Source organism: Schistocerca americana, chromosome 2 (assembly GCF_021461395.2).
Source record: "Schistocerca americana isolate TAMUIC-IGC-003095 chromosome 2, iqSchAmer2.1, whole genome shotgun sequence".
NCBI classification, from domain to species: Eukaryota; Metazoa; Arthropoda; class Insecta; order Orthoptera; family Acrididae; genus Schistocerca; species Schistocerca americana.
Window position 1 is genome coordinate 210,657,076 of NC_060120.1, and position 26,609 is coordinate 210,683,684.

At 40.2% G+C, this 26,609-nt stretch overlaps 1 protein-coding gene across 1 annotated transcript in view; it reads left to right on the top strand.

Annotated features, from left to right (window-relative positions):
- LOC124593708 (ubiquitin carboxyl-terminal hydrolase 7) overlaps positions 1-26,609 on the top strand; it is a 211,545-nt gene that overhangs the window by 130,363 nt on the left and 54,573 nt on the right. Inside the window, exons 13-21 of the mRNA XM_047132015.1 lie at positions 1,568-1,789; positions 3,866-4,160; positions 6,289-6,505; positions 16,430-16,597; positions 16,684-16,837; positions 16,944-17,080; positions 17,164-17,256; positions 17,341-17,464; positions 18,098-18,169. Coding sequence (XP_046987971.1) covers positions 1,568-1,789; positions 3,866-4,160; positions 6,289-6,505; positions 16,430-16,597; positions 16,684-16,837; positions 16,944-17,080; positions 17,164-17,256; positions 17,341-17,464; positions 18,098-18,169 — 1,482 coding nt within the window. The remainder of the gene's footprint in view (positions 1-1,567; positions 1,790-3,865; positions 4,161-6,288; positions 6,506-16,429; positions 16,598-16,683; positions 16,838-16,943; positions 17,081-17,163; positions 17,257-17,340; positions 17,465-18,097; positions 18,170-26,609) is intronic.

The following is a 26,609-nucleotide window of genomic DNA, read 5'->3' on the forward strand; positions in this document are numbered from 1 at the left end:
TTGTGTGGTTTTCTGTGCTTTTAAATATATCCAAACATAGCTTGATTTCATATCTGGTATGGATCTGTACGGGTGTCTTGTGGGTATAGGCATGCAAGGGAGAGAGAAAAGCGACAAAAGGTTTGATAGGTAAAATTTGAATTTGTCAAATTCAGTTGTGCACACTCTGGAGTTGAACCTGAGCTTCTGGTTGCATCCCATGGTCAGCACAATTACTTCCTCCATTAACCTAATTGGTGCCCAGATCCCACATGAGAACTTTGTCAGCAGCCTTTACCCAAACAAACTGCTTTTATGCTGAGGTGATGGTTTGATCTGGCATGTAGGCCACCAGAGTTAGTGGGGAATTGCAGACAGTGAGAATTTAAGTGTGGAGAATATATTTAATTAATAATGAAGTGTAATCAGTGTCCACTAGTCTGATAGTGGTTTCTGCAGACGAGTGTTTATTGAAGCTCTTCCACTAGCAAGGCTACAATATCTGCAGGTGTTACATTTGTTATGTGCCTTTTATATGTCGAACTGAGTTTTTGTTTGAACAGTAGATTTGCCATTAATTTGCTGGCTGGCACTTCAACTGACAATAGGGGTTGTGCTGCATGTTTTATAATCATCTGCATCATGATGATTCCAGCCAGAACATTGCAGAAGTAGTGTTCCTATGTAGCGGAATAGTTGTCTATCCTCCTTTTCTTACTGAATGTGTTGTAGGTCTCTCTAATTTTGTTTCTCTTACAGAACTGATCTTGTTTCTCTCCTCATAGGAGTTGTCAGGTGCATTTTCTCTGTTTCACCAGATTTTGCGATTTCGTTTTTGTATTGTCGTGCTGTAGTCATATACTGCTCATCACATTTATCATGCAATGCCCAGTGTCAACAGAAAGCATCGTTTCCCCCCCCCCCCCCTATTACAAACAAAATTTATTTCTTAAATGAGAAATTATGAGCCCTTTCGATAGAGTGCTAACAAATTAGTATAGTATGATATTTGTTTTATTGATACTTATTAACAAGCACAGTAAAACATGAAGAATAAGCAGCAATCCAGCAGTGATTCAATAGTCCTGCTTACTTGGCAGTAGCAGTCAGCATGGACCAGAGCAGTGCTGTCACTGCTGGAGTATTGGCTGTTCATAGAGTCTTACTGTCCCTGTTAATACATGTCAAGAAAACAAATATCACACTAGAATAATTTGGAGTCACTCTATGGAATGGACACACAAAATTCTGCTTCAAAAATAATTTTGATGTGATGAGCACAATTGGTTTGGGCTGATTGCAACCACACAATACAAAAAAGAAATATTTTCTGAAGAACCAGAGAAAACTCATCTGACGACTAATAGGAGAGAGACCCAACAGAAGTATTGCATCATTTCAGTAATGTGCTCAGCTGGCTATGAACAATCATTTAATCCCTGAATGAAACTTTGTCACAGATGACATTCTGTTCTTCCTTATTGTGAACTTTTGTATGTATTAGGTTTTTATTTTATTTGGGATGTGATGTCATCTTTAGTAGCCATGTTTTAAATATTATTATTGTTTCTTCCTGTTGTCTTGTTAGCTAGTGGAGAGGTTACAAGAAGAGAAACGAATGGAACAGATACGCCGCAAGGAAAGGAACGAAGCTCATCTATACATGTCTGTTCAAGTACTGCTAGAGGACAGCTTTGATGGCCATCAGGGTAATGATTTATACGACCCTGAACGTGCACAGTATAGAATATTCAGGGTACGGAAACAAACGACACTTCAAGAACTCCTGGAACACTTAGCAGAAAGTATGGTAAGTAGACTTTGTCATCGTGTAAATATTCAGTATGTACAAATTATGGCAGAAAATATATGCATAGTTATAATAAAAAGAAAGAAAGAAGAGAAAAAATAATCTACGATGGAGTTTGACCAATCCATTATCTTTGACAGCCTTAACTCTCACAAGTATACAAAGTTATGGAGACCAAGAACTTTGAACTCCCCTTATAAAACTGACCGTACGGTACTTTTTGCATTTATAGATTTGTATCTAGGTACCATGGAGGACAGTAGATCTTCACATGGACATTTCGTGGTTCTACAGATTGCCATCTACCACCACGTACAATGTTGTGCGTTATGAGAATAATAAAGTTATTTCAGTTCTTATATTGCCTTTTGGTGTTGCTCCTTAAACATGATGCTGATTCTAGTATATTTCATTGGCTTTCATAGAGTTGTTTGCATGTGTGAAGTGAAGTGCTAGGTATAAGTACTGAAATGGTGTGCAGTTTTGAGGGTTACACTTAGTCTTTCGGGAGGAAGATCTGTGGTTCACTGACTTGCTTGTTCATTACAAAACCCACATGAGTAAGAATACTATCTGTGTTCCTCTGTTAATAATTGTCTAAAATTTACACACATTTCTGACAAGAAGCTTAGATCATTAAGAAACTAGCTTTCCAAATACCATCTTCATTGATACAGTTTTTCCACAAGCATGAGGTAATGCAATGGGTTAAGTTCGCTATAAATTTCCATTCTTTGATTACAAAGATTGAGCATATTTTTATTTATGATTTTGCTTAAGGATCCAATAAAGGTTATGCACACAGCACTGGATGTTAATCACTGTTCACCAATGATGTCTTAGCTTTGTAATAGTCATGTAGGGCAGAATGTCACTCACAAGCACATTCAACAAATGGCACCTTGTGATGATGTAGTTTTTTGTACACAGACTGGTGAACCTCTTGCAGTCGACAGCAAGTTCGGGTAATAATACAACACTGCAGTGAAATCAAATAGTGCACATGCACTGAGTGTCATGTTGTCATTTGTTGCATATATCTTCATGTAGAATCATTTCATCCACTTATCAAATGATGTAGCAGAAAAGCATAGCTTAAGATCACTCTGACAGGAAGCTGCATTTGTACACTCATAATAGTTATCATTTTTGTTCACACATTATCTTTCCAAATTAGATATAATTTAAAATAAGAGTGAAAGAAAATTGGTTAGCTAGTCAGTATTTTAATCTTGAAGTTTTTCTGGCACGAAAAACATACCATTGTGTTGACGGTGTGGTCAGTATTGAGGTTATGACCTTGAAGCCTGGTCGAAACACATACACAGTGTTCATAAATTATGCAATATATGTAGCTGATGTCAGTCTTTCAATGGTTAATCTGAAGGCGTCTCGCAGTTGTCCAGATAAACTTTCATGCATGATAATGGACAACTGATTGCAAACCTTGATCATCATCGAATCAGTATTTATTTGCAGAAAATTGAACTGTTTTCATTATTACTAATTCAGTAGTTCAACTGGATACAACATACCATTATTAAGATGATTTTGCATATTGAGCCACAATTTATGCCTGTGTTTGTGTTTATCACAGATGTTAATTTTTGGAATCCCTTGTAGTTAGATAAAAGGTGAAAGCTGAATGACAACTGCTCCTTCCTTTTTTTCTTAAATTATATTGATTAGCTTTGTCTCTGCTGATCTTCACAACAGATGTGTTCCCTCTCACCGTGGGATCTGAGTGACTTGCTCTTTTTAACTTTCCCCAATCTTCCGTCCTTTCCTCTGTGAGGAAGGAACTGATACTTCTGGAATGGTTTCTTGTACTTTCGTATGTGTGTTTCAGCAGAACCAAGAATTTCGTCTCCTGTGAAAGACTTAATTTATGCATAACAAACGGGGTACATTTATTCACAGTACTGTGAATGCCAAGCAATGCTTATGTACTATTGAATAATTTTTATGAATATTGTTAAATCCATGTGATGATAGAAGAGGTGGATATTGCAGACATTGTCCTCGTATTGGACGTGATGACAGAGTTCATTTAATTTGAATTGATTGTATTTGCAGAAGTATCCAGTTGACCAAATACGACCGTGGCCATTTGGATTCAGGTCAAATCAAACTTGTAGGCCAACGCTAATTGATGTTGAAGCAGACTTGCACAAGCCTATATTGGAAGTTGCTGAAAATCAGAATCCTTGGAATATTTTCTTGGAGGTTGTACCTCCAGATTCTGGTTTGCAGACTCTTCCCCCTTTTGACAAGGACACAGATGTGCTGCTGTTCTTCAAATTGTATGATCCAAAAAACAAGAGGATACATTACTGTGGGCATCATTACATGCCTGTCGCAGCAAAAGTCCGTAAGTTCTGATTACAACTGTTATCATATGTTGGTATTCCATTGTTGGCTGTTCTGTCAAACAGTATTATCAAAAATTATTTAATTATAATTATTTAATTATAATTATTATGTGTACAACAACAACAACAACATTTAAAACATTACTGTAGTGCACTCCAAGGAATTTTGAATGCTGTAGCATTTCCAGTGTTCAAGCTAACCTGCTGTATATTGTGTCGTAGTTTATAACAGGTGAAAGTTAAAGGGTGTTTTACATAAAGTGCATATGCCAAGTCCAATGTTTCACAGGTAGGCTCCAATAACCACATCCCAGTAGCTTATTGATTTTAGCCAAACTAGAGAAGTTAGGTGCAGCCACGGATAGAAGTCCAAGAAAACCATTGTGTTGTTTAGTATACACATCAAAAAAGTTTTGCTTCACCCTGGTTTCCAGAACTCCTGAAGATAGACATTGACTGTGGATATTGTATCGCAGACACAGTCCCTTTGACTACTCAGAGATGTCACTAAACCCGCCCAAAGATGTGAACAACCATGCATGAGCAGTGCCTATTAGACGGAGGGGGTCCGACAGCCAATCAGTTCGTCATTCCACCAGGAAGGAGGTATACAGCTCGTGTTGTCTGTAGTTCAACCATGCCTATATGATGCCAATATATAGTCGGTACCCGCAGTTCTATCACGTCCGCATTGTTACTTTGTGCCAGGAAGGGCTCTCAACAAGGGAAGTGTCCAGGCTTCTCGGAGTGAACCAAAGTGATGTTGTTCGGACATGGAGGAGATACAGAGAGAGACAGGAACTGTCGATGACATGCCTCGTTCAGGCCGCCCAAGGGCTACTACTGCAGTGGATGAACAATACCTATTAATTATGGCTCGGAGGATCCCTGACAGCAATGCCACCATGTTTAATAATGCTTTTCGTGCAGCCACAAGATGTCATGTTATGACTCAAACTGTGCATAATAGGGTGCATGATGTACAACTTCACTCCCAACGTCCATGGCGGGGTCCATCTTCGCAACCACGACACCCTGCAGCGCTATACAGATGGGCCCAAGAACATGCCAAATCGACCGCTCAGGATTGGCATCACGTTCTCTTCACCGATGAGTGTCGCATATGCCTTCAACCAGACAATCGTCGAAGACGTGTTTGGAGGCAACCCGGTCAGACTGAACGCCTTAGTAGACACAGTGTGTGCAGGTGGAGGTTCCCTGATGTTTTACGGTGGCATTATGGGGAGCCAATGCACACTACTGATCGTCATGGAAGGCGCTGTAACAGTTGTACAATATGTGAATGTCATCCTCCGACCGATAGTGCAACAATATCAGCAGCATATTGGCGAGGCATTCGTCATCGTGGACGATAATTCGCGCCCCCCCTCGTGCACATCTTGTGAATGACTTCCTGCAGAAAAACATCATCTCTCGGCTAGAGTGGCCAGCATGTTCTTCAGACATGAACCCTGTCGAACATGCCTGGGATTGATTGAAAAGTGCTGTTTATTGACGGACGTGACCCACCAACCACTCCGAGGGATCTACGCCGAACCGCTGTTGAGGAGTGGGACAATCTGAACCAACAGTGCCTTGATGAACTTGTGGATAGTTAGCCACAACGAATAAAGGTATGCATCAATGCAAGAGGATGTGCTACTGGGTATTAGAGGTACCGGTGTGTGCAGCAGTCTGGACCACCACCTCAGAAGGTCTTGCTGTGTGGTAGTACAACATGGAATGTGTGGTTTTCATGAGCAATAAAAAGGCCAGAAGTGATGTTTATGTTGATCTCTATTCAAATTTTGTGTACGGGTTCCAGAACTATCGGAACCGAGGTGATGCAAAACTTTTTTTGATTTGTGTACATCAGAGTAGTGTGACAGTAGCGTCTGCAGAGAGGATAGTAGTTTTCAGGTGGTGGAAGGGGGTGATCATTGTATTAATATTTTATTTAACTTTATCATTGCAAGAGAGAGTTGGTTCCTGAAAATGTTTTCTTCTCTGTTTCCTGGTACAATTTTGTTTTCTCATCTGTAGTCATCAGACAGTACTTGAATATAGAATGATAAGCTTGAGTTAACTGTTTGCAGTTACTGAAGAGAAGTATTTTTGTTCTTGCAGAGGAACTTATTCCAATGTTGAATGAAAGGGCGGGGTTCCCTGCAGATACAGAACTAATATTATATGAAGAAATAAAACCAAATATGGTAGAAAAAATTGAAAACTGCAATGAGCCTTTGGAGAAAGTTCTTGAAGAACTGATGGATGGTGATATTATCGTCTTTCAAAAAGACGAAAGAGAAGATTCAGAACTTCCAACATGTAAAGACTACTTTAAGTATGTATTTAATGTTATGTGACTTAATTATAGTACCACTAAATGTAAAGATTGTTTGTAATTTTTTTCTGACAGCACTCTGGTGACCCTATTTAATTCTCTACAGGAAAATTTTCGAGTTTCTACAGTTTTCTATTATTTATGCTACTAGTTACGCATTACAAAGTTAATCTATTAAACGCTCCTACCCAATTCAAATTTTCAGTATTAAACTATTTACCAATATGGTTTTACATAGGAATGGTTCTAACATATTTTCATCCCATTTCCCTTCAAATTATTCTCATTAAGAGTTTTGTCCCATGCAGTCCTTCACAGGCACATAGTCTCAGCACCATTCCTCCAAATATTAATTCACCGGTCTTGGAGTTATATGCTGGTTTAATTTTTAATAATCACAGGTATTGGCACAACTAATTTTACACTCTCCATCATCAGGCTTCCTCTAAGCGACCCATGAATAGGTTGGCGTACGAAGGGGCCATCCTGGTACCCATGGCTGTTCCCTTTAATTGTTGGTATGTCTGGCCTTCAAAAGTGAAGAAGTTGTGGGTCAGGATGAAGCTGGCTAAGGTAATGAGGAAAGAGGTTTTAGGTAGGGTGGCAGGTGATCGGCGTGAAAGGAAGTGCTCCATCGCAGCGAGGCCCTGGACGTGCGGGATATTTGTGTATAAGGAAGTGGCATCAATGGTTACAAGGATGGTTTCTGGGGGTAACAGATTGGGTAAGGATTCCAGGCGTTCGAGAAAGTGGTTGGTGTCTTTGATGAAGGATGGGAGACTGCACGTAATGGGTTGAAGGTGTTGATCTACATAGGCAGAGATACGTTCTGTGGGGGCTTGGTAACCAGCTACAATGGGGCGGCCGGGATGATTGGGTTTGTGAATTTTAAGAAGAAGGTAGAAGGTAGGGGTGCGGGGTGTCGGTGGGGTCAGGAGGTTGATGGAGTCAGGTGAAAGGTTTCGTGGGGGGGCCTAAGGTTCTCCCCCCGCTCCGACACCCCACCCCCCGCTCCGACACCCCACCCCCCGCTCCGACACCCCACCCCCCGCTCCGACACCCCACCCCCCGCTCCGACACCCCACCCCCCGCTCCGACACCCCACCCCCCGCTCCGACACCCCACCCCCCCGCTCCGACACCCCACCCCCCGCTCCGACACCCCACCCCCCGCTCCGACACCCCACCCCCCGCTCCGACACCCCACCCCCCGCTCCGACACCCCACCCCCCGCTCCGACACCCCACCCCCCGCTCCGACACCCCACCCCCCGCTCCGACACCCCACCCCCCGCTCCGACACCCCACCCCCCGCTCCGACACCCCACCCCCCGCTCCGACACCCCACCCCCCGCTACGACACCCCACCCCCCGCTCCGACACCCCACCCCCCGCTCCGACACCCCACCCCCCGCTCCGACACCCCACCCCCCGCTCCGACACCCCACCCCCCCCGCTCCGACACCCCACCCCCCCCGCTCCGACACCCCACCCCCCCCGCTCCGACACCCCACCCCCCCCGCTCCGACACCCCACCCCCCCCCGCTCCGACACCCCACCCCCCCCGCTCCGACACCCCACCCCCCCCGCTCCGACACCCCACCCCCCCCGCTCCGACACCCCACCCCCCCCGCTCCGACACCCCACCCCCCCCGCTCCGACACCCCACCCCCCCCGCTCCGACAGACCACCCCCCCCCCCCCGCTCCGACACCGCCCCCCCCCCCCCGCTCCTCTGACACCCCCCCACCCCCCCCGCTCCTCTGACACCCCCCCACCCCCCCCGCTCCTCCGACACCCCCCCACCCCCCCCCCCCCCCCGCTCCTCCGACACTCCCCCCCCCCCCCCCCCCCCGCTCCTCCGACACCCCCCCCCCCCCGCTCCTCCGACACCCCCCCCCCCCCCCCCCCGCTCCTCCGACACCCCCCCCCCCGCTCCTCCGACACCCCCCACCACCCCGCTCCTCCGACTCCCCCCCACCACCCCGCTCCTCCGACTCCCCCCACCCCCACTACCCCCCCCCCCCTCCCCCGCTCCACCTCCCCCTCCTACTCCCCCTCCCACTCCACCCCCCCCCCCCCCCCCACTCCACCTCCCCCTCCTACTCCACCTCCCCCTCCCACTCCACCCCCCCCCCCACTCCACCTCCCACCCCCCACTTTTGAAAAGGTCGAAATACGATGACAATTTTTGCCTTTTGGTCCATATAGTGTAGAGTGTGGACACTGTAAACTGGCAGTCGGCTGTAATCGTTAACTAACTAGATGTTTGACCATCAGAATGGAGAGGAACGGCATGGGTCACAAGTCCCGACTCCCTCTCACAGAGCAGCAGGCTGGTAAAGCAGAACTGACATGTGATCATTAGGATCACCAGTCCCTTCTGGTGTTATGAGAGCACTAATAAAATCAGTGATGGATCAAGATTAGTTTTTCAGTTCATGTCAAAATGAGAAAATGGGCAACGAAAAATACAAAGCTTATGGTAATGGCTACTGTGCAGTTGCTTATTGAGGTTGGCAGTATTGTAAAAAAAGTTGTTCAGACCCAACCTCTGCTGTTTTTGATGCAACCCAATTCAAAACATCCACCACCTAAAATGGTGACATTGGAAGTGTCTTCAGTTTATAAACCTTTGACTTTTAGCTAGCAGACAAACATATGCCTTCTGGTCCTGGAAATTGAACTCTGGATGACACTTTGCAGATTGGTAGTATTCCTCAAGGGTGTCAACTCATAGAAGTCTTAAAGCACACTATCCAGGAAATTCTGAGGAAAGAGGCTCTAAAGTTTTAAGTGTAGCTCATATGCACCTCATGTTCGGTCAGAAGTAGCATTCCAGCGTACAGGTAAAATAGCTGTCCATAGCTTGCTACGCTGAATGGGGTTTGATTCTACCTGCAGGCTCAAATTTATTTTGTTTTAAAAATTACAGCAACTCTTGCTTATCAATTAAATTGTAAATAATTTTATTTTGTGAATGGCTGTCACAGGCTACTTAAAATGTGACTTACACTTGTCAATACTTCCCTTTTAAATGTTGAATAATTTCAAATGCATTTTTAATGGGGGTAAGCTAAAGCATTAATTACTGTCTTTACAAAGTTGTTACAAAATTGGGCGCTATTATAAGCAGTGGTAAGGTTATAAATATTCATTTGAGGAACCAGTGTCTTCATGGAAAAGCAGAGCATAACTGTTGCCCTATTGTATGTACAAACAGGCCGATGGCCAGGAAGTGTCCGCACGGAACTAATCAAACAATAGGCCTTACCTGCTACAGTACCAGTTCATTCCTGACTTTCGCAGACACTGGAGTGTTCTGTACTGTGAAATATTATCAGAGTTATTACAATACTGTGAATTAAAAATGTCTGTCAATGAAGACACTGCGAAAGATTCAGAAACTGCAGATTCATTATACAGTGAAGTGTCGAAGGTGATGTTAAAAGATGTGTTTGATTTACAGTAGAGTCTCGATTATCCGATCTTCGGTTATCTGACCTTCTGTGTTGTCCGACCCTTTCACCGCACTGGCTGTGCGCCAGCCGCGACAGGTCAGTGACTAACATGTTTGTTGATACTCGGTTCATTGTCACAGTCTGCTACTCGCCACTCCTCAGTGCTAACTTAGATCTGTATTGGAGTGGATGTGTTGTACTTTGTTTATTGTAAAAATTTGTGGTGATGGCTTCAAAACGGACAAGAGTGGTGGTTTCAATGGAAGAAAAGCTGAAACCTTTAAAAAGAATAGACAATGGTGAAACTTTATTAAAAGTGGCGCAAGATTATAGCGTTGGGAAAACAACAGTTGGAGACTGGAAAAGGAACCGCAATGAAATTGAGGAGTGGTGTTCTCAGCGAGCAACCTCTGCTGTTTTGGAAGATCGGAAAACCATGAAAAAAATGTGATTATGAAAAAGTAAGTGAAGCTTTGTTTCTATGGTTTACTCAACATAGAGATAAAGGTGTACCCATGTCTGGACCTGTTTTGCGGGAAAAAGCCTTAAAGTTTCATAACGAACTAAACGGAGGTGAACTTGATTTCACAGCTAGTGTAAGCTGGCTTGATAGATGGAAGAAAAGATACGGAATTTGGCTACTTAATGTCTGTGGTGAAAAGCTTTCAGCAAATTTTGGAGCTGTTCAATTGTTTAGGAATGAAATTCACAAGGTATTGGACAAGGAAAACCTAACAGGCGATCAAATTTTTAACTGTGGCGAGACTGGTCTCAATTACAAAATGTTACCGGAAAAACGTTAGCGTCAAAGACCCAAAAGGCGGCGCCAGGCTACAAACGTAGCAAAGAAATAGTGACGATTCTTGAATGCAGTAACGCCACAGCAAATTTGAAAATGAAACTGTCTATGATAGGTAAGCCAAAAAAACTGAGAGCATTTAAAAATGTATCTAAAAATGCTTTACCAGTGAAATATTACAACCAAAAAAGTGCTTTAATGAGCTCAGACATTTTTAAAGAATTGTTTTTAACAAGTTCGTGCCACAAACTAAAAACTTTTTAAAAGCAAACAACTTGCCCCGCAAAGCACTGTTGCTTCTAGACAATGCCACTTGTCATCCTAATGAAGATGAACTTAAAGATCAAGATATAAAGGCCATGTTTTTGCCTCGAAGTGTCACATCCTTATATCAGCCTATGGACCAAGGGACCTTAGAGACACTGAAGAGAAACTACCACAGAAACTTGCTATCCTCTTTAATTAATGCTATGGACAAGGGAGAAAACATGCTAGAGCAGTTGCGCCGTATTAATTTGAAAGATGTAGCTTATGACGTGGGCCAATCTTGGGAGAGTGTTGGAACAAATACAATTGCAAAATCCTGGAGAATTTTTGGTACAGGAAAATCAAGAAAATTCTCCAGCTGATGAAAATCTACAGCAGCAGACCGAACCAGAAAATACTACCCTACTTTTCATTGTTACGAAAAGTTCCGGGATGTGCTGATGCTGCAGAAGGTGTCATAAATGAATGGATTGTCCAAGATGAAGAATTTGAAGTGACAGATGAAGAAATAGTCAACATGGTAAACAAAAAAGATGATGATGAAGAAGCGGATGTAGTGGAGGAAAGTGCGCTCAAGATTTCTCACAACGAAGGACATAAGGCCATAGAAACTGCTTTAAAACATGTAGAGCAACTGGAGGATACATTGTCTACCGAGGTTTTACTTCCAAAATGAGATTTTCGCTCTGCAGCGGAGTGTGCACTGATATGAAACTTCCTGGCAGATTAAAACTGTGTGCTCAACTGAGACTCTAACTCGGGCCCTTTGCCTTTCGCGGGCAAGTGCTCTACCATCTGAGCTACCAAAGCACGACTCACGCCCGGTCCTCACAGCTTTACTTCTGCCAGTATCTTGTCTCCTACCTTCCAAACTTTACAGAAGCTCTCCTGCGAACCTCGCAGAACTAGCACTCCTGAAAGAAAGGATACTGCGGAGTCATGGCTTAGCCACAGCCTAGAAACATCCCCCAGGCTGTGGCTAAGCCATGTTCACCTTCACAGTTTTCATTTTTGTGAGCAAGTTCATCATCAATCACAAATATTTTTTCAGCCAACATGTCCATAGCATGACTGCAAACTTCTTCACCCATCAAAACTGCTTCATGAGAAATTGTCACTGAAGATTCTGATCCAATCACATTGTTTGCAGCAAGCAAGTTTTCATGATACAGTAGAGTCTCAATTATCCGACCTAAACTGGCCGCGACAGGGTGGGATAAGCGAGAAGGCCGGAAACCACGGGGGAGGGGGGGACAAAAATTAAAGTAGGCCACATGAGTTGAACATTTAATACAACACAAATCAAATTAGACTGAATAGATATTTACTGTGTGAAGAAGTTGGTAATTGTCTTTTGCCACTAAATCACGTACTCTCTTAAGAAGTAAAACCTCGAAACTTCCTGGCAGATTAAAACTGTGTTCCCGACCGAGATTCGAACTCGGGACCTTTGCCTTTCGCGGGCAATTTGTGATTGATGATGAACTTGCTCACAAAAATGAAAACTGTGAAGGTGAACATTTTGAAAGGTATGAAGACCACAGCTCATTGGATAAATATGAACCAGAAGAAAAGAAGACGAGCAGTAGACCATCTTTCTTTGGATTGCAGAATTAACATTGTTATATGTGGAAACTGCAAACATCATAAGAAAGGATGTAGACACTTAAGAAAGAACCAATACTTATCCCAATGGGATATCAATTTGATCTGTATGCAGCAATCAGTTTCTGGATGTATGATTGTTTTGTTGAGGACTGAGAGAATTATCAGCAAGTGACTACATGGAATTTACAACAGTGGACCTTAGCAGCAGCACGGCAGTTTATAGATTTTGAATTTAAAGCTTCTGACAGCTGGGGTCATAGATTCAAAAATAAGCATGAAATTCATCAGTGAAGAGTGACAAGATTTGTTTCAAGAAAAGAAACAGAGACAATAGAATAAACCGTGGCTGCTGCAGACACTTTTCGAACTCAGACATTAAAAATGATATTGAATTTCAACAAAGATTTTGTCATCAACACTGACCAGACAGTTATTTATTGCAGGATATTTAAAAATTCATTTTGTGTTCTATTTTTACCATTCTCTTGTAAAATACTTCAGTTTAGATTGCCTTTTCTTTCCAGGATGTCAGTATCAGTCAGTGTACAACAGGACTGTGGCTGTCAAAGGAAGCAAAACTATTTTTGTCAAAAGACACAACATTTACAAGAGGCAGTCAAATTATAAAAACATTGTAATAATATTTCCAAATCTGGGAAGCAAAGGACAGAACTATATACTGATTTTCTCAGCTGGTGTTGGAAGCCTTTTTTGGGTCAAGAACAGTTTCTGTTAATTATTGACTCTTGGGGTTGACAAGCAAAGCCTGAATTATATGACATAGTCTTTCAGGATGATGAGAAATCACCAACATAAACGATTAAAGTGATTCCTCCAAAATGTACTTCACTTTTTCAACCACATGACATCTATTTTTACAGACTAGTAAAAAAATCTGATAAAGTATGTACAAAATTTTGATTATTTTATTGAAAATAATAGAGAAATAAATTCTTGTGAAGGCTGTGTAAAATTAAATCAATAGTTCATCATAAGCTGTCATCATCACTTTTAAGGAAATGATCCAGTATGCCCGGTATGCTTCCAGGCTTTCTTATGAAAGAGCAGATTTCAGGATGTCAACGAAATATATTTTTGAACAGATCTTATAAAAAATGCTGTTCCTGTAAACAGCGGTCCTTCATAAATTGTTTTCAATGTTCTGATGAAAATTATTATTCTGGTGCTTGCATATAAAATACAAAATTGACAAATGAATGTGACATTGAAAATATATATATATATATATATAATTTTCTCCTACTAGAATTTTGTTTCAGTGGTAATTAATTTTCTTCTGTTAAAAATGCATATGAAATTATTCAACTTTTCAAAATGGTTTACATTTGTGCACCTTTTATTTTGTAAAAATGTTCTTATGCACAATTTTTTACAAATTTCGGTTTTGCCAGGTGATGTGCAATAACAGCAATTGACAATTTACTTGGTATTTACATGCAGAAAATGAAGTTATTTCAAACTATATCTGATAAAATAGTTCATCTGGATACAACTTCCTATGAAATAGCATCTGCTAGATAATTTGAATATCTTGCATTTTGAGGCAGAATCATGTTTATCGAAAAATGCGTGTTTTTCATGCCCCTAGTAATCATTTTTCCTTGTCCCTATACTGACAGTGTCAATAAGGTCTGGCAGTTTGCACCTAAGAGATCTAAAATACTTCCATTGTGCGTGGTTAGTCACACTGTTTGCTCAAGACAGTTTTCAGAGAAAGCATTCAGAGCTTATTTTCAAGACTGTATGTCTGTACCACTTGCAATAAATCTATAGATGTCCCAGTGCACAATTGGCTGGTAAAACTGGCATGTTTAGGGTACTTCTGCACTACTTAACAAAGACTTTCTTTAAATGATTCACCCACTACACATCAGTATCAGATGGAGGGTAAAACATTCAATGATTAATTTGATTTCATCTAGGACGGCTACTAACATCCAGGTAATTTTGCATTCACACTCAATTTCAAACTCACTAGACATAATATTTTTGCTGTACCAATGAACACTACCCCGTCCTTTTATGTCGTAGCCTATCTTTCGCATGTATGTTCCGTGCCTCACTAAATATTTTAGAGCTTTCTGCTTTGGATTTCATCCAACTGTCAGTTCAGATTGTCATTTGAACACAACTACTTTCAAGGAGGGCTGTAAATTCAAAGAATTTTTTTACAAATTTTTTGTCAATTTGCCATTAAAATCTAGCTATTAGAAGTGTATCTGGCTTGTACACTATCAGATTTTGTTCTCTGAGTATTGGGTGATGAGCATTCATCCAGAGGACCTCAAAATTGCATCTGGCATCTAGCCGCCGCCCCCCCCCCCCCCCTCCCCCCTCCACTCTGCTACCTGAGCAACTGCTTTCTTGTGTAATGTGCCTGTGATCTATTTAGGGGAACCCTACAATTCTTGCCCCATAATGCTGGGCCAGAAATCTGCAGCTAAGACTCGCAGAATAAATTGACCCTCTGGTTGAGATTTTCCACTAGACTCCAAATCAAACAAAGGACTCCTATCGACTTTGGGTACAACACTGCAGATTGTAAGTTCTGCTTGCACCCAACAACCGAGGGCAGCAAATTTTACCAATTCCATCAGCTGCATGCAGAAACTGACTATTGTCGCAGAACCCAAAAGACAGAGGAGTCTTTGGTGTCAACATGAGCTAAAAGCCTAAAATGACTGCATCCTGCATCTTTGAGAGCCCCAGGCAGAGTGTCTCAATATTTTGGATGATGCCCACTGGCAGAAAAACAAAGTGCTCATTGAATTTCTTTCCAGCCTTGAATGCGATTTTCCCTAAGGAGCTTACATAGCAAGGCCACAGTCGCTTCTTCATAATTATTATCCAACTCAAGTGGGCAGCCTTCCAACCTATGTAGTTCAGAAAATCTGATGCTGGGAAGGATCCAGATGGCACAATTCGTGAGGCAGCTGTTGAAAGGGAGCATGTTATGGTGAGCAGTGTAGCTTGCCACTGAATGGTCAACAATGCTCTTGGCCACAGTTCAGCAGTGGCCATTCGTTCGGGTGGACAGTTGCTTGGTGGTCATGCACACATCAAATGCTGCTGGAGAAGAATTGCAGCAGGGCTGGTATGTGAAATGACTGCTTTCACGGGTGACCCTGTCTCTGATAGGATAGGATAAGCATGTGATAGGAGTGGAGTAGGATATGCTGGCTGGATGAATTGGACAGGTCTTGCACCTTGGTCTTCAGTGGAATTCGACCGACGTGACAAGTGGTTGGAGTTAGATGTGGCACATGGATAAATCTGGAAATTGCGTAGATTGGGTCGACAGTGGAATACTATATTGAGAGAGGTGTGTTGGATGTTTCTCACAAGTATAGATAGCGAAAGCTGTAAAGAAAGTCAGACTTTGGAAATGGTGAATTACATTTTCTGTTGTTCTGTTATATGGCAGGCTGTTGTTTCCTCTGTTTGAAAAGCTACATGACTTCTTCCCTCTCACACACTAGATGTCAAGCTAAATGTAAAAGTGAATGGGAGAAAAACTACTGCAATAGATGTAGCAAAGCATGTGATTTGCATCCTCTCTGTCCCAGAGTGTCTTGAGATTTTCATTGTTCAGTGTTGTGTGCATGGTCACTATTTTTGTTATGCACATTTCTACTAATGCAAATTGTGTTCTAATATTTGCCAGTGCTGCTTCCTATGCCCAGTTAAATTCATTACAGTATACCTTGCATTGTCTGTTATAAACCATGTAAACCTTTTGTTTTTCTGTCAGTAATACCGGAATTATTGCAGGGATTTGTTTCACCGTGTTGAAGTAACTTTCTGTGATAAAATGATACCCAACGATCCAGGATTTACGATTGATCTTTCACAGAGGATGACTTATGATCAAATGGCACGAGCTGTCGCCGAACGAGTTGGTGTAGACCCTTACTTGCTTCAGTTCTTTAAGTGTCAAAAGTAAGTTATGTGTCAATTAGAATTAGTGGAGCTAACATCTCCAAAAGTCTACATTTACTTACAGTTCAATTTTTATACTTTCTCAGCTACAAAGATAGTCCTGGAAACCCTCTCCGGTGCACCTATGATGGAACATTAAAAGAATTGCTAGTTTATTGCAAGCCTAAGACGCCTAAGAAAATATTTTATCAGCAGCTTAGTATACGAATTAATGAACTTGAAAACAAGAAACAATTTAAGGTATACAGTGCTGTGGTGCTCTTAAAACCAAATGAGTACATAGATTTTTAACTGTTTAAATGAATTAAAAAGCAAGTGATTGATATGTTAAAAAACATGTTTTCAGTGTGTATGGGTAGGCCCAAAATTGAAAGAAGAAAAGGAGCTAATACTGTACCCAAATAAAAATGGTACAGTATCAGACCTCTTGGAGGAAGCAAGAAAGCAGGTTGAACTGTCCGAAAATGGGTCTGGAAAACTTAGGTATGATAGTCTTCTCACAGAAGTAACAACTTACATTCACTGTACTGCTCTTGTGCTCTGATTGCCATTTTTTTTATGTTTAGGATATTTGAAGTAAACTGCAACAAAATTATTTCTGGCCCAAAGGAAGATGGTCCACTAGAAACACTAAACTCTTCTGCTAGTAAAACATTCAGGTGACTACAAAAAACCAATTGTTTTAGCTAACATATTCAACTATGAAAAATTATTTATATTACGCTTGTATTCAATGGATACAGGATAGAGGAGATACCACGAGATGAACTGCACCTAGCGGATGATGAAATGCTAATGCCAGTTGCCCATTTTTATAAGGACATTTTCTCTACATTTGGCATTCCATTCTTCCTTAAAGTGAAGCATGTAAGTATCATTTTCTTAAACATGAGATTCCTAAGTAATTTGAAGCTATGCACTATTAATGGAAAATTACCATTTAGTTATACATGTACATGGATACTCTGATCTGATCTGTATTTATCAACTTAAAAGAATAGATTCAAAGTTTTAGCATGGTACCTGGTAGTTCTGAGTGAAAAACAAATAATTAAAGGAATAGTATGGTAGAGTGGTGAGCTACCAACAGTCAGCACAATGTAGCCAACTGTGTGTTACTCATTTATGTGGAAGGTACAGAATATTTTACTATTCTTAGATACAAAAGTAGTTTCAGGATGAGAAATATGAAATTTCATGGTATTAACAGTTCCTACATATACTATAGTAGTACTATAGTATAGACAATAGCTGATACAACCAAAATGTACATAAGTTGCTGATATCAGGGTTTATTTGCTAACTGTTTTTGTTATTAGTATATTGAAAGCATATTTTCATTCTTGTTTTCATCAGTATCTTCGATGTTCAAATTATTGATGATTGCTATTAAAATGTCAGTACAATAACTTTACTGCTTATGGTTTTCAAAACTCGTTATATTAAGAGTGCAAGTCTACTGGCAGTAGGAACAAAATTGAATTGAATTGAATTTTCCAGGGGGAGCCATTTTCAAAGATTAAAGATAGATTACTGAAGAAATTAGGAATTCAAGAAAAAGAATTTGAGAAGGTAAGTGAATGCTTGTCACATATACAAAATTCTTTTGATTTCATAACTAAGTAGAAAATAACATAACAGTAATTGAGTGAATAGAAATTCTCAGACATTATAATTTGTCTGTATCTGAAGTCTACACTGCATTTTCCCACAGTGATTCTCACAATAATAGGTACATAACAGACTATTATTTAATCCAGGGTTTCTGCTATCGATAATTTTGCAACAAAACTGAACTTCTGTAATATGTCTCCTTGTGATATGTGTAAATGTATTCCTGCCCTTTGCTAACTTCCTACAGCAAACTGTGCATTAATCTAAAGTATATTAATAGGCAACAGTATCATGGCAGTTATGAAAGGCTGTGCAACATAAGAAGTAAACTTTTAATTTATGTTCTGAAGCTTAATGATCTGCAGAAATAAGAGGGTACGGTTACATGGCAAGGTGATTTAAGAAATGCACATTTTCTTTTGTTGGGTTTTGAGAGAGAGTGGCATTACTAGCTACTGGATGAGGCAGCAGAACCAGTTTCACAAAATAGCAGGTAAATGATGGATAGAGAGAGCAAGCAGTGTTAAGAAACTGATATTTGTATTTTATATTAAATCAAATAGATGTCAGAACTAATAGAAAAAATTGACATTGTAACATATCAACATAGGTCCTTTTATTGATTGTGAAAAAGTATTAATGAGCTAAAAAGAGTGAAGATACTTCAGTTATTAATCCAAAGCGGTTGTAGTGACGTTTGTGTATATCAGAATTTTAGATGCCAGAGAAAAGTCATTTTAGTACTCATGTTGATGACATCATTTTTAAATGTCAGAAGAAATTACATTTCTCTGTAGAGAGCACTCTTTGCAGATGCTAGTCATTTTAGCTCAGTCGTAGAATAATCAGTTGGAAATACAAATGACTATAACCAGTTGCAGTTATTTGTCTTCCCCCTACACATTTTTGGACAATTACACAGTCTGCAACTGATGGATTGATTTCAGTTTTGAAAAAAAAAAAAACAGTGGGTAACTTGTAGATTACTTATAGACAGCGTCTGGCACTGTTTTTCAATAGTCACAGGCTTCTTTTGTCACATACACTTCTATAAACTGGATTAAGCAAACAAAGACTATCTTTGCAGCCTGTACTAGGTTACAAAAGAAATACAAAACATCATTACATATTTCTACATTGAAGACAAGAAATTATGGCATTCAAAAGTACCGTATTTACTCGAATCTAAGCCGCACTTTTTTTCCAGTTTTTGTAATCCAAAAAGCGCCTGTGGCTTAGAATTGAGTGCAAAGTAAGCGGAAGTTCTGAAAAATGTTGGTAGGTATCGCCACAACTAACTTCTGCCGTCAAATATATGTCGCGCTAGACAGGTATGCTTTGCAGGCACAAACATAAATACTGGCGCCAAAACCTCTGCGTCAGTAACTAAATTAAAAGGTAGAAGAATGTAAACATTATGCAATGTATTATTTCGTGGTTGCTGCTATTTCATTTAAATCCTGTCTGCCTAATAAACTACGAAACTAGAACAGCAAACGCGGAAGAATATACATATCATGTTATGTTTATATTCGTATTATTCTTATGCTGAATAGTGATACAGTCAGCACGGCAACTGACTAGATTTTTAAATCTAAGATGACTCTAATTTCTGTGCAGAATGTAATGTACTAAAGAAGTCGTCTGCAAAGATTTTCAAACAGAGAAAACTTTTCGCTAAACTCTCATTCAGAACATCTTCTATCATACGCAGTCTGTTATTTGGTTCTTGTTGATCATTATCAAAGAAAGCAGCAGTTTAAGTAACAACAAATAGCAGACTCCCGCCATTGTTTCGCTTATGAGACAATTCCTCTCCCTTTTTTTTTTTTAAGCCGCGGTAGCGCGCACAAAAGCAAGCCTTGCCGCGAGCGGCGGCAGGTTGTAAACACGCATTATCAGAATGTAACAAACAATGCATGACACAGGACAATAATGCATTTTCAGCTTAGAGTGACATAAACACCTATAACAAAGAGAACGGCAAAGCAAAATGAGCAATCGATTCAAACCAGATGAAGCACACGAAAAAGGAAGGGTACTCGTATAAATACGGACAGAGCGCCTGACATAGCAATGGCTACCTGGTAAAGCTTAACTGTTAAGCTTACAACTCGAACCAAACTACTGTAGCTGTATCTTCATCCATTCGACCGCAATTGTGTTTCACGTTACAATGGACCAACTGTTTTTCGATTTGGAGGGGTGGTCTAAAACTTTTCTCTCACCTTGAATTTCGAGTCTCAAATTTCGGGAGCGGCTTAGATTCGGGAAAAATTGTTTTCCTTGATTTAGAGTCTCATTTTTCGGGTGCGGCTTAGATTTGAGTAAATACGGTAGTAAGAAAGAAAGACCGATTTAAGAGAATTAACAACAAACATGCAATAGAAACTGTCAGCAAAGTAATATATTAGATTGCAACAGGACTTCTAACAATGGCACCAGCAGAAACCTCAAAATATTTCACTATCTGTATGTCAGTCAAAAGGACCTTCAGATGAATTTACTGGAAACAGAACTCAATTTCTGCAGAGTAATGTAGAATTAATAAATATTTAACATTAATGTGAAAATAATAAACACAGCAGTATGAGGTCTGTTCAAGAAGTGAAGAGAATTTTTATAATTTTGCTTTGTTATATTAGTCAAATTTGCATGATTTTATTGTTTTTGTGTTTGTAAACATGCCTGAAAAGTATCTGTCAGTGGTAGATGTACAAAATATTTAGTCTTTTGTCAGTTGTCAAATAGGTTACATGTTTTTATTGTAGGAAAGTTCTTGTAGAATGTAAATACATTAGGATTGAAGGGTACCACTAAGAGAAAAACAAAAGTGTTGAGTTGTTGATAGGCACACAAAAAAGAGAAAGAGAGAGGAAACTTCCTAGCCCCCCCCCCCCCCCCCCCCCACACACACACACACACACACACACACACACACACACACACACACACACACAATGCCCATACATTGTGCTGGCTAGAGGCCACTTAGGAGCATAGTAGGCGCGCGTGGGGGGGGTTTTCACATTCATCACATTTTACTCTATCTTGTCAAAGGATAACTCCAAAAGATAGCAAGTTTTCTTTCTTTTGTGTGTGCCTATCAATTACTAAATGCTTCTGCTTTACATGATTTTTGCAAATCATCATCTTGAACAGTTTCCAGCCACAAGCTGGGTCTGTTTGGAATACGAGCCTCACCATCTAGTCTTGTTTTCCCACCATCTTTCTGTTTTTACCCTGGTCCAGTCCTCATCTCTTTTCGCCACACACTTCTCCCCACCTTTCAGCCATCCATCCATCCCTTGGTCTTATTTGTTTCCTTCCCATTTGCATTTCATGTATCTTATTGGGGATCCTCTCATTTTCCATTCTCTTTAAGTGTCGATACTATCTTATCTTATCCTTGATATTTCTATCCTGCTCTGCAAGGGTTCCTCTTTCACTATTTCCCCTATCCTTCCATTCCTCATTGTATTTTTCTTTGTTGCTTTTATTCTACTTCTGTGGAATGTAACAATATTATGAAAAGGAAAGTTGCTTCTCACCATGTAGCGGTGATGCTGAGTCATCCTTCATTTCAATGACTGTTTCGCAGCCTATTCCATATTAATACTTCCCACCAACACCAGCTTTTCTGAATTGTGCAGGTGAGAACTTTGCCTGCAATACACCTTACGTTCCTGTAACCCTCCTGGCCTCAACCTTCGTTAGTCACTGACCTCATCCATCCAGCCCCTTCCCTGTTCCCATTCCAGCACTACACAGCCCTCATTCCACCATCGCACCCAGTCTTTTTACTTCTCTCCTTTTCCGCAAACTCACTCCCCACCTCTCCCCTGTCCTCTGTCTAAACTGCACCACTTCACTGTCTGCCACCCCTACCCTACTATCCCCCCCCCTCCCTGCTCCAGCCTCCTCCTTACCCCCACCCAGTCACCACTACCACCATGCACTGGTGCTGCTGCTCGCAGTGTGGTTTCAGTTGCCTGAAACTGCAGTTTGTGTGTGTGTGTGTGTGTGTGTGGTTTTTTTTTTTTTTTTTTGACAAAGGCCTTACTGGCTTAAAGATTTATTTGTGACAGTCTTTTTTGTTTTGTTTGTTAGCAATTCAGCATCTCTGCTATGCGATGAGTAGAGTAGCAACTTTCCTTTTCACAATATTATTACATTCCATCCTGGATTTTCCACTAATTTTGAGAAACTTCATTTCACATGGCTGTAATCCTCTTTTCGTCTCTCTTCTTCATAACCAATGTTTTGGATGCATAGCTCAGTATTGGGATGTAGTAACTTCTTTATATTACATCTTTGCTTTTTTGTGGGATGTCTTTGTTCCAAACGAGACTCCTAACACATCACAGGAATTCTTCTGTCTACAGTGTTCTGTGATTTTTCTCGTTTCTTCCGTTTTCCTCTATCAGACTTCTCAAGTACTTGACACGTTCCACCTTCAACAGTTTGTTGACCTCCAATGCTTATTCCGCTAGTTGGTCTATCTCTCTTTCTAGTTGTAACTGTGATCTCACATTTGTTTATAATTAAATTCAGTCCATGTTGTCTCACAGTTTCTTCCCAAGTATCCAGCTGTTCCTGAATATCCTCCAGAACATAAAAGTCAAGTTTCTACAATCCTTTCTGTGTCAGGTGCTCCCCCCACCCCCTGCAGAGTTAACTTCAACCTCCTTCAATCTGTTTCACCTCCAAGGCTTTGCGGATTAGCAAGTGCTCAAAGTACTTCTTCCACACAATCTTCAGTGCCTCATTATTAACTGCTTTCCCATTTCTGTTAATCATTGTTTTATCCTCTCTCAAATCTCTTCTCTTACTTTTGACCATTCTATATAGTACTTTCTTTATTTCCTGTGCTATCTTCCTCCGTCATCTATGTCAATTCTTCCATCCACAATCTTTTCCCCTCGGCCACTGTCTTATTTGCCACTTTCTTCTATTTCTTATGCTCCTCTCTTGCTGCTGAATTCCTTTCCACAGTTGGAAGACCTTGTTCTTCTTCCCACCTTCCTTGTGTTTGCATTAAATTTAGTTCTATAAAAACAAATCAAGGACTTTGTATTAAATTTTACCATAAGAATGGAATTGAGTGCACCAAGTTTCAGAAATGTTATCTTGATGGGTCTTCTATGATTAAAACAAGTATTTACGAGGGTATAAGTGTTTAAAGCTTTTGTTAACGATTCTGTCAACAGTTGCAGTATTTGTATTGGGTGACTAGATTTGAACTATACAGGGTTGTTTTCAAGCCTGGGCTACTGAGGCTGATCTTAATAACAAACATCTAAGTGCCAACACTTGCTTTATAAATGTTTACAGAATGAATGCCACTATCCACACATGCCTTTTTTTGCTGTAAACATTTATAAAACACATTTTGGCCATTGTATGTTATTTTTATTATTAAGATCAGGCACTGTCAGTGCAGCCTCATTAGACCAGGCTTGAAAATAAACCTCCAAAGTTTTAAACTAGCTACCTAAAGTAAATACTGCAACTTTTCGTAGAGTCATTAATAAGCACTTTAAGGAATTTAAAAAAGTTGCTGGTTCTATGCTAATAAAATGTTGAAACTGAAGAACTGTGTGTTTCAAAGGAGGCAGAGAAGACATTGAAGATTACAAGCACTCTGGATGCCCTGGCACATCATCATTTGATGAAATTGTGGAAAAAGTGAAAGAAATGATTATGAATGATCGCCATATCACAGTAAGAGAAGTTATTAATGTTGTTGGCAAATTAATTGGTTTGTGCCATGAAATTTTTTCAGATGTTCGTGAAACATGTGATAGCAGTTTTTTTTCCCCAAAATTGTTGAATTTCACATAATAACAGCATTGAATGAAAACTGCTCACTAATCACTTGATGAATTTAACAATAATGTGGAATTACGGAAACATGTCATGAAAGATCATGAAATATGGGTTTATGGATGATGTCAAAACTAAGGCTCATTCGTCGCAGAGGAAGCATTCTAAATCGCCAAATGTGGCCACATGTGAATGTTATGCTTACTGTGTTCTTAGATTTTAGTGGCATAGTGCTCCGTGAGTTCTTTCCACATGATCTGTGAGTCAATAAGGAGTACCACTTAAAAGTTCAGTGCTGGTTACATGAAGCAGTCCAAAAAATCCTCTGTATTTGTGGCGAAATGATGATGACTGATTGTTCTGTCATTTTGAAAGACAGTTCATGACAGTTGCACCACAATAAGGAACCTTCTAACACACTGGTGCTTTTTTGTGAATTTTTGGCCAGAAGCAGTACTGTAATAATGCCCAAGCCTCCATATTCTTCAGGCATAGACCCATCGCACTTTCTACTGCTCCCAAAAATGAAGAAAACCTGAAAGGTATGCCAAGTGTAGATGAGATTAAAAACATACAGCTGAGAGACCTAAAAGCTATCGCAAAGATAAAGTTCGAAAAGTGTTGGTACTGGAAAAAATGACAGTGTAAGAGTAGTACAATATCTAACGGGAACTATTTTGCTGGGGATAACTTTGATGTAGACAAATAACTGGAGGCAAAATCACAAAGATTCTCCTAGATGAAAAGTCACAAATGAAAAACAAGAAAGACAACACAAATTAAGAAACAGATTGAGCCACAGGTACTGGGAAAATAAACTCCATTACACTGTACATAAAATACTGGCATAGCTGAATCAATTAAATTGGAAAAGTCTTAAAGCTACTTTCACTGCCTAGTTACAATTCAGATCTAGGCATGTATCACAGCTCTTAAGGACTTGACGAATTCTCCCTTTAACAGAATCATTAAGTTTTTTGTCAACCAAAATGTTAGGAGCCAAGTCTAGATTATAGAGTTAGTCTCCTGAGTAATGTAATAGTAGTCGTAACCTTCCTGGCTGCAGGAGTGCGGTGTAGCTTGGTTTGTTGGGTGTGAGGCAATGTGATCCCATATAATAGCTTTGTCTCTGTGGTCATGATGTGTTGCAAAACACTCTGAGAAATCAATGGAAAACTGTCAGACAGTTGACTTATTGTGAAATACCGGTTTTACAAATTTTTTCATCAAATTTCCATACCAGTTCATTGGTGCCTAGAGTCACCTCTGCATGAGGAACATTCCTCTTTCTGATCTTAAACACCACCATTAATGCACACAACCTTCACTCATCACTTTCTGTCTGTATGCAGCACAAATAGCATAATGAAAGGAAACGGTTTTGATTCTTTGTCACTAAAAACAATATTCCAGAAGAGAGCCCATATTTGGGGGGATTTTTAATTGCATCAATCATTTTGAACTTCTGCAGTAAGCAAGTGAAAAAAATATACCTTGTGCACGAAATATTTCAGTGGGTGACAAATTTGTCTTCCACAGGTGCTGTGATTGTCACTTTTGTTCTTGAAGCTTGGCCTACTTCCATGCTAAAGTATTGTTCATCAGGCACCTCTCTTTATAGTGAAGGCCAACCCTCGGCACCTGTTGTTGCAGAAGAAGTCTTTCATGAAACTACATTAAAAAGATATTCGTGTTCTAATGGAAGACTTATTAATAATATTCATCAAAAAATTGCAGTAAATGAAACTTATGACACTAAATTGGCTGTCTTCCTAAACACAGAACTATAAGCAAGAAATGTACAACTTGTTGCCGACCAGGTCACCACTTGATTCAAAGATGTCCTGGGTGAGAAAGAGGGTGGAAATTGTCATCATGTTATGAATCGTTTTGAAGAGACATGTTTACATCAGACATTAGATCTTACCAATTGTGCACTTAGTAAAGATTAGCGTATTTCATGCAGAAGTAATGATTCGTGAAAGCACGTTATAAAGACAGCTGCCCTCAGTGCTTTATTTCTATAAATGCTGGGAAATTAAAGCTGTTGTAATACAATGCAGTGAGCAGAGGGAAGGTTGCTCCTAGCATCACTATAATCACGAGATTATCATTAAGGCAGTGACTCGTCCTACTTTCCCACCCTTCTAAATGCTGCAAACCTATAATACAGGCAGCAGTGACCCAACAAGCTGACAGTGAAAATCTTGCTTACCATTTTAATGGAACGTGATATGATTAATAACTGCATTTTCTGCTTTGTTTCAAGGCTGACTTTGAGCAGGAATACGTCAAACGTCAAAGAAAACTTAAAATGCGGGAAATGTTGTAAAATGGAATTGGTTAATTAGGGAAAACATTGTATTGAGAGAATAGGACTTCTGTTGGAACCGACTAAATTGAAAGTAAAAAGCATGAAAACATAAAATGCAGGATCATAAAAATGGGGTTTTACTGTAACTGACATTTGGATGACACTACAGTTGATTATATATGACAGAAATGATTTCAGGGAGTTTCTGTGAAGTGTTTAATATTTGCTGCATCATTTTACAGCATAATATGCCTTGTT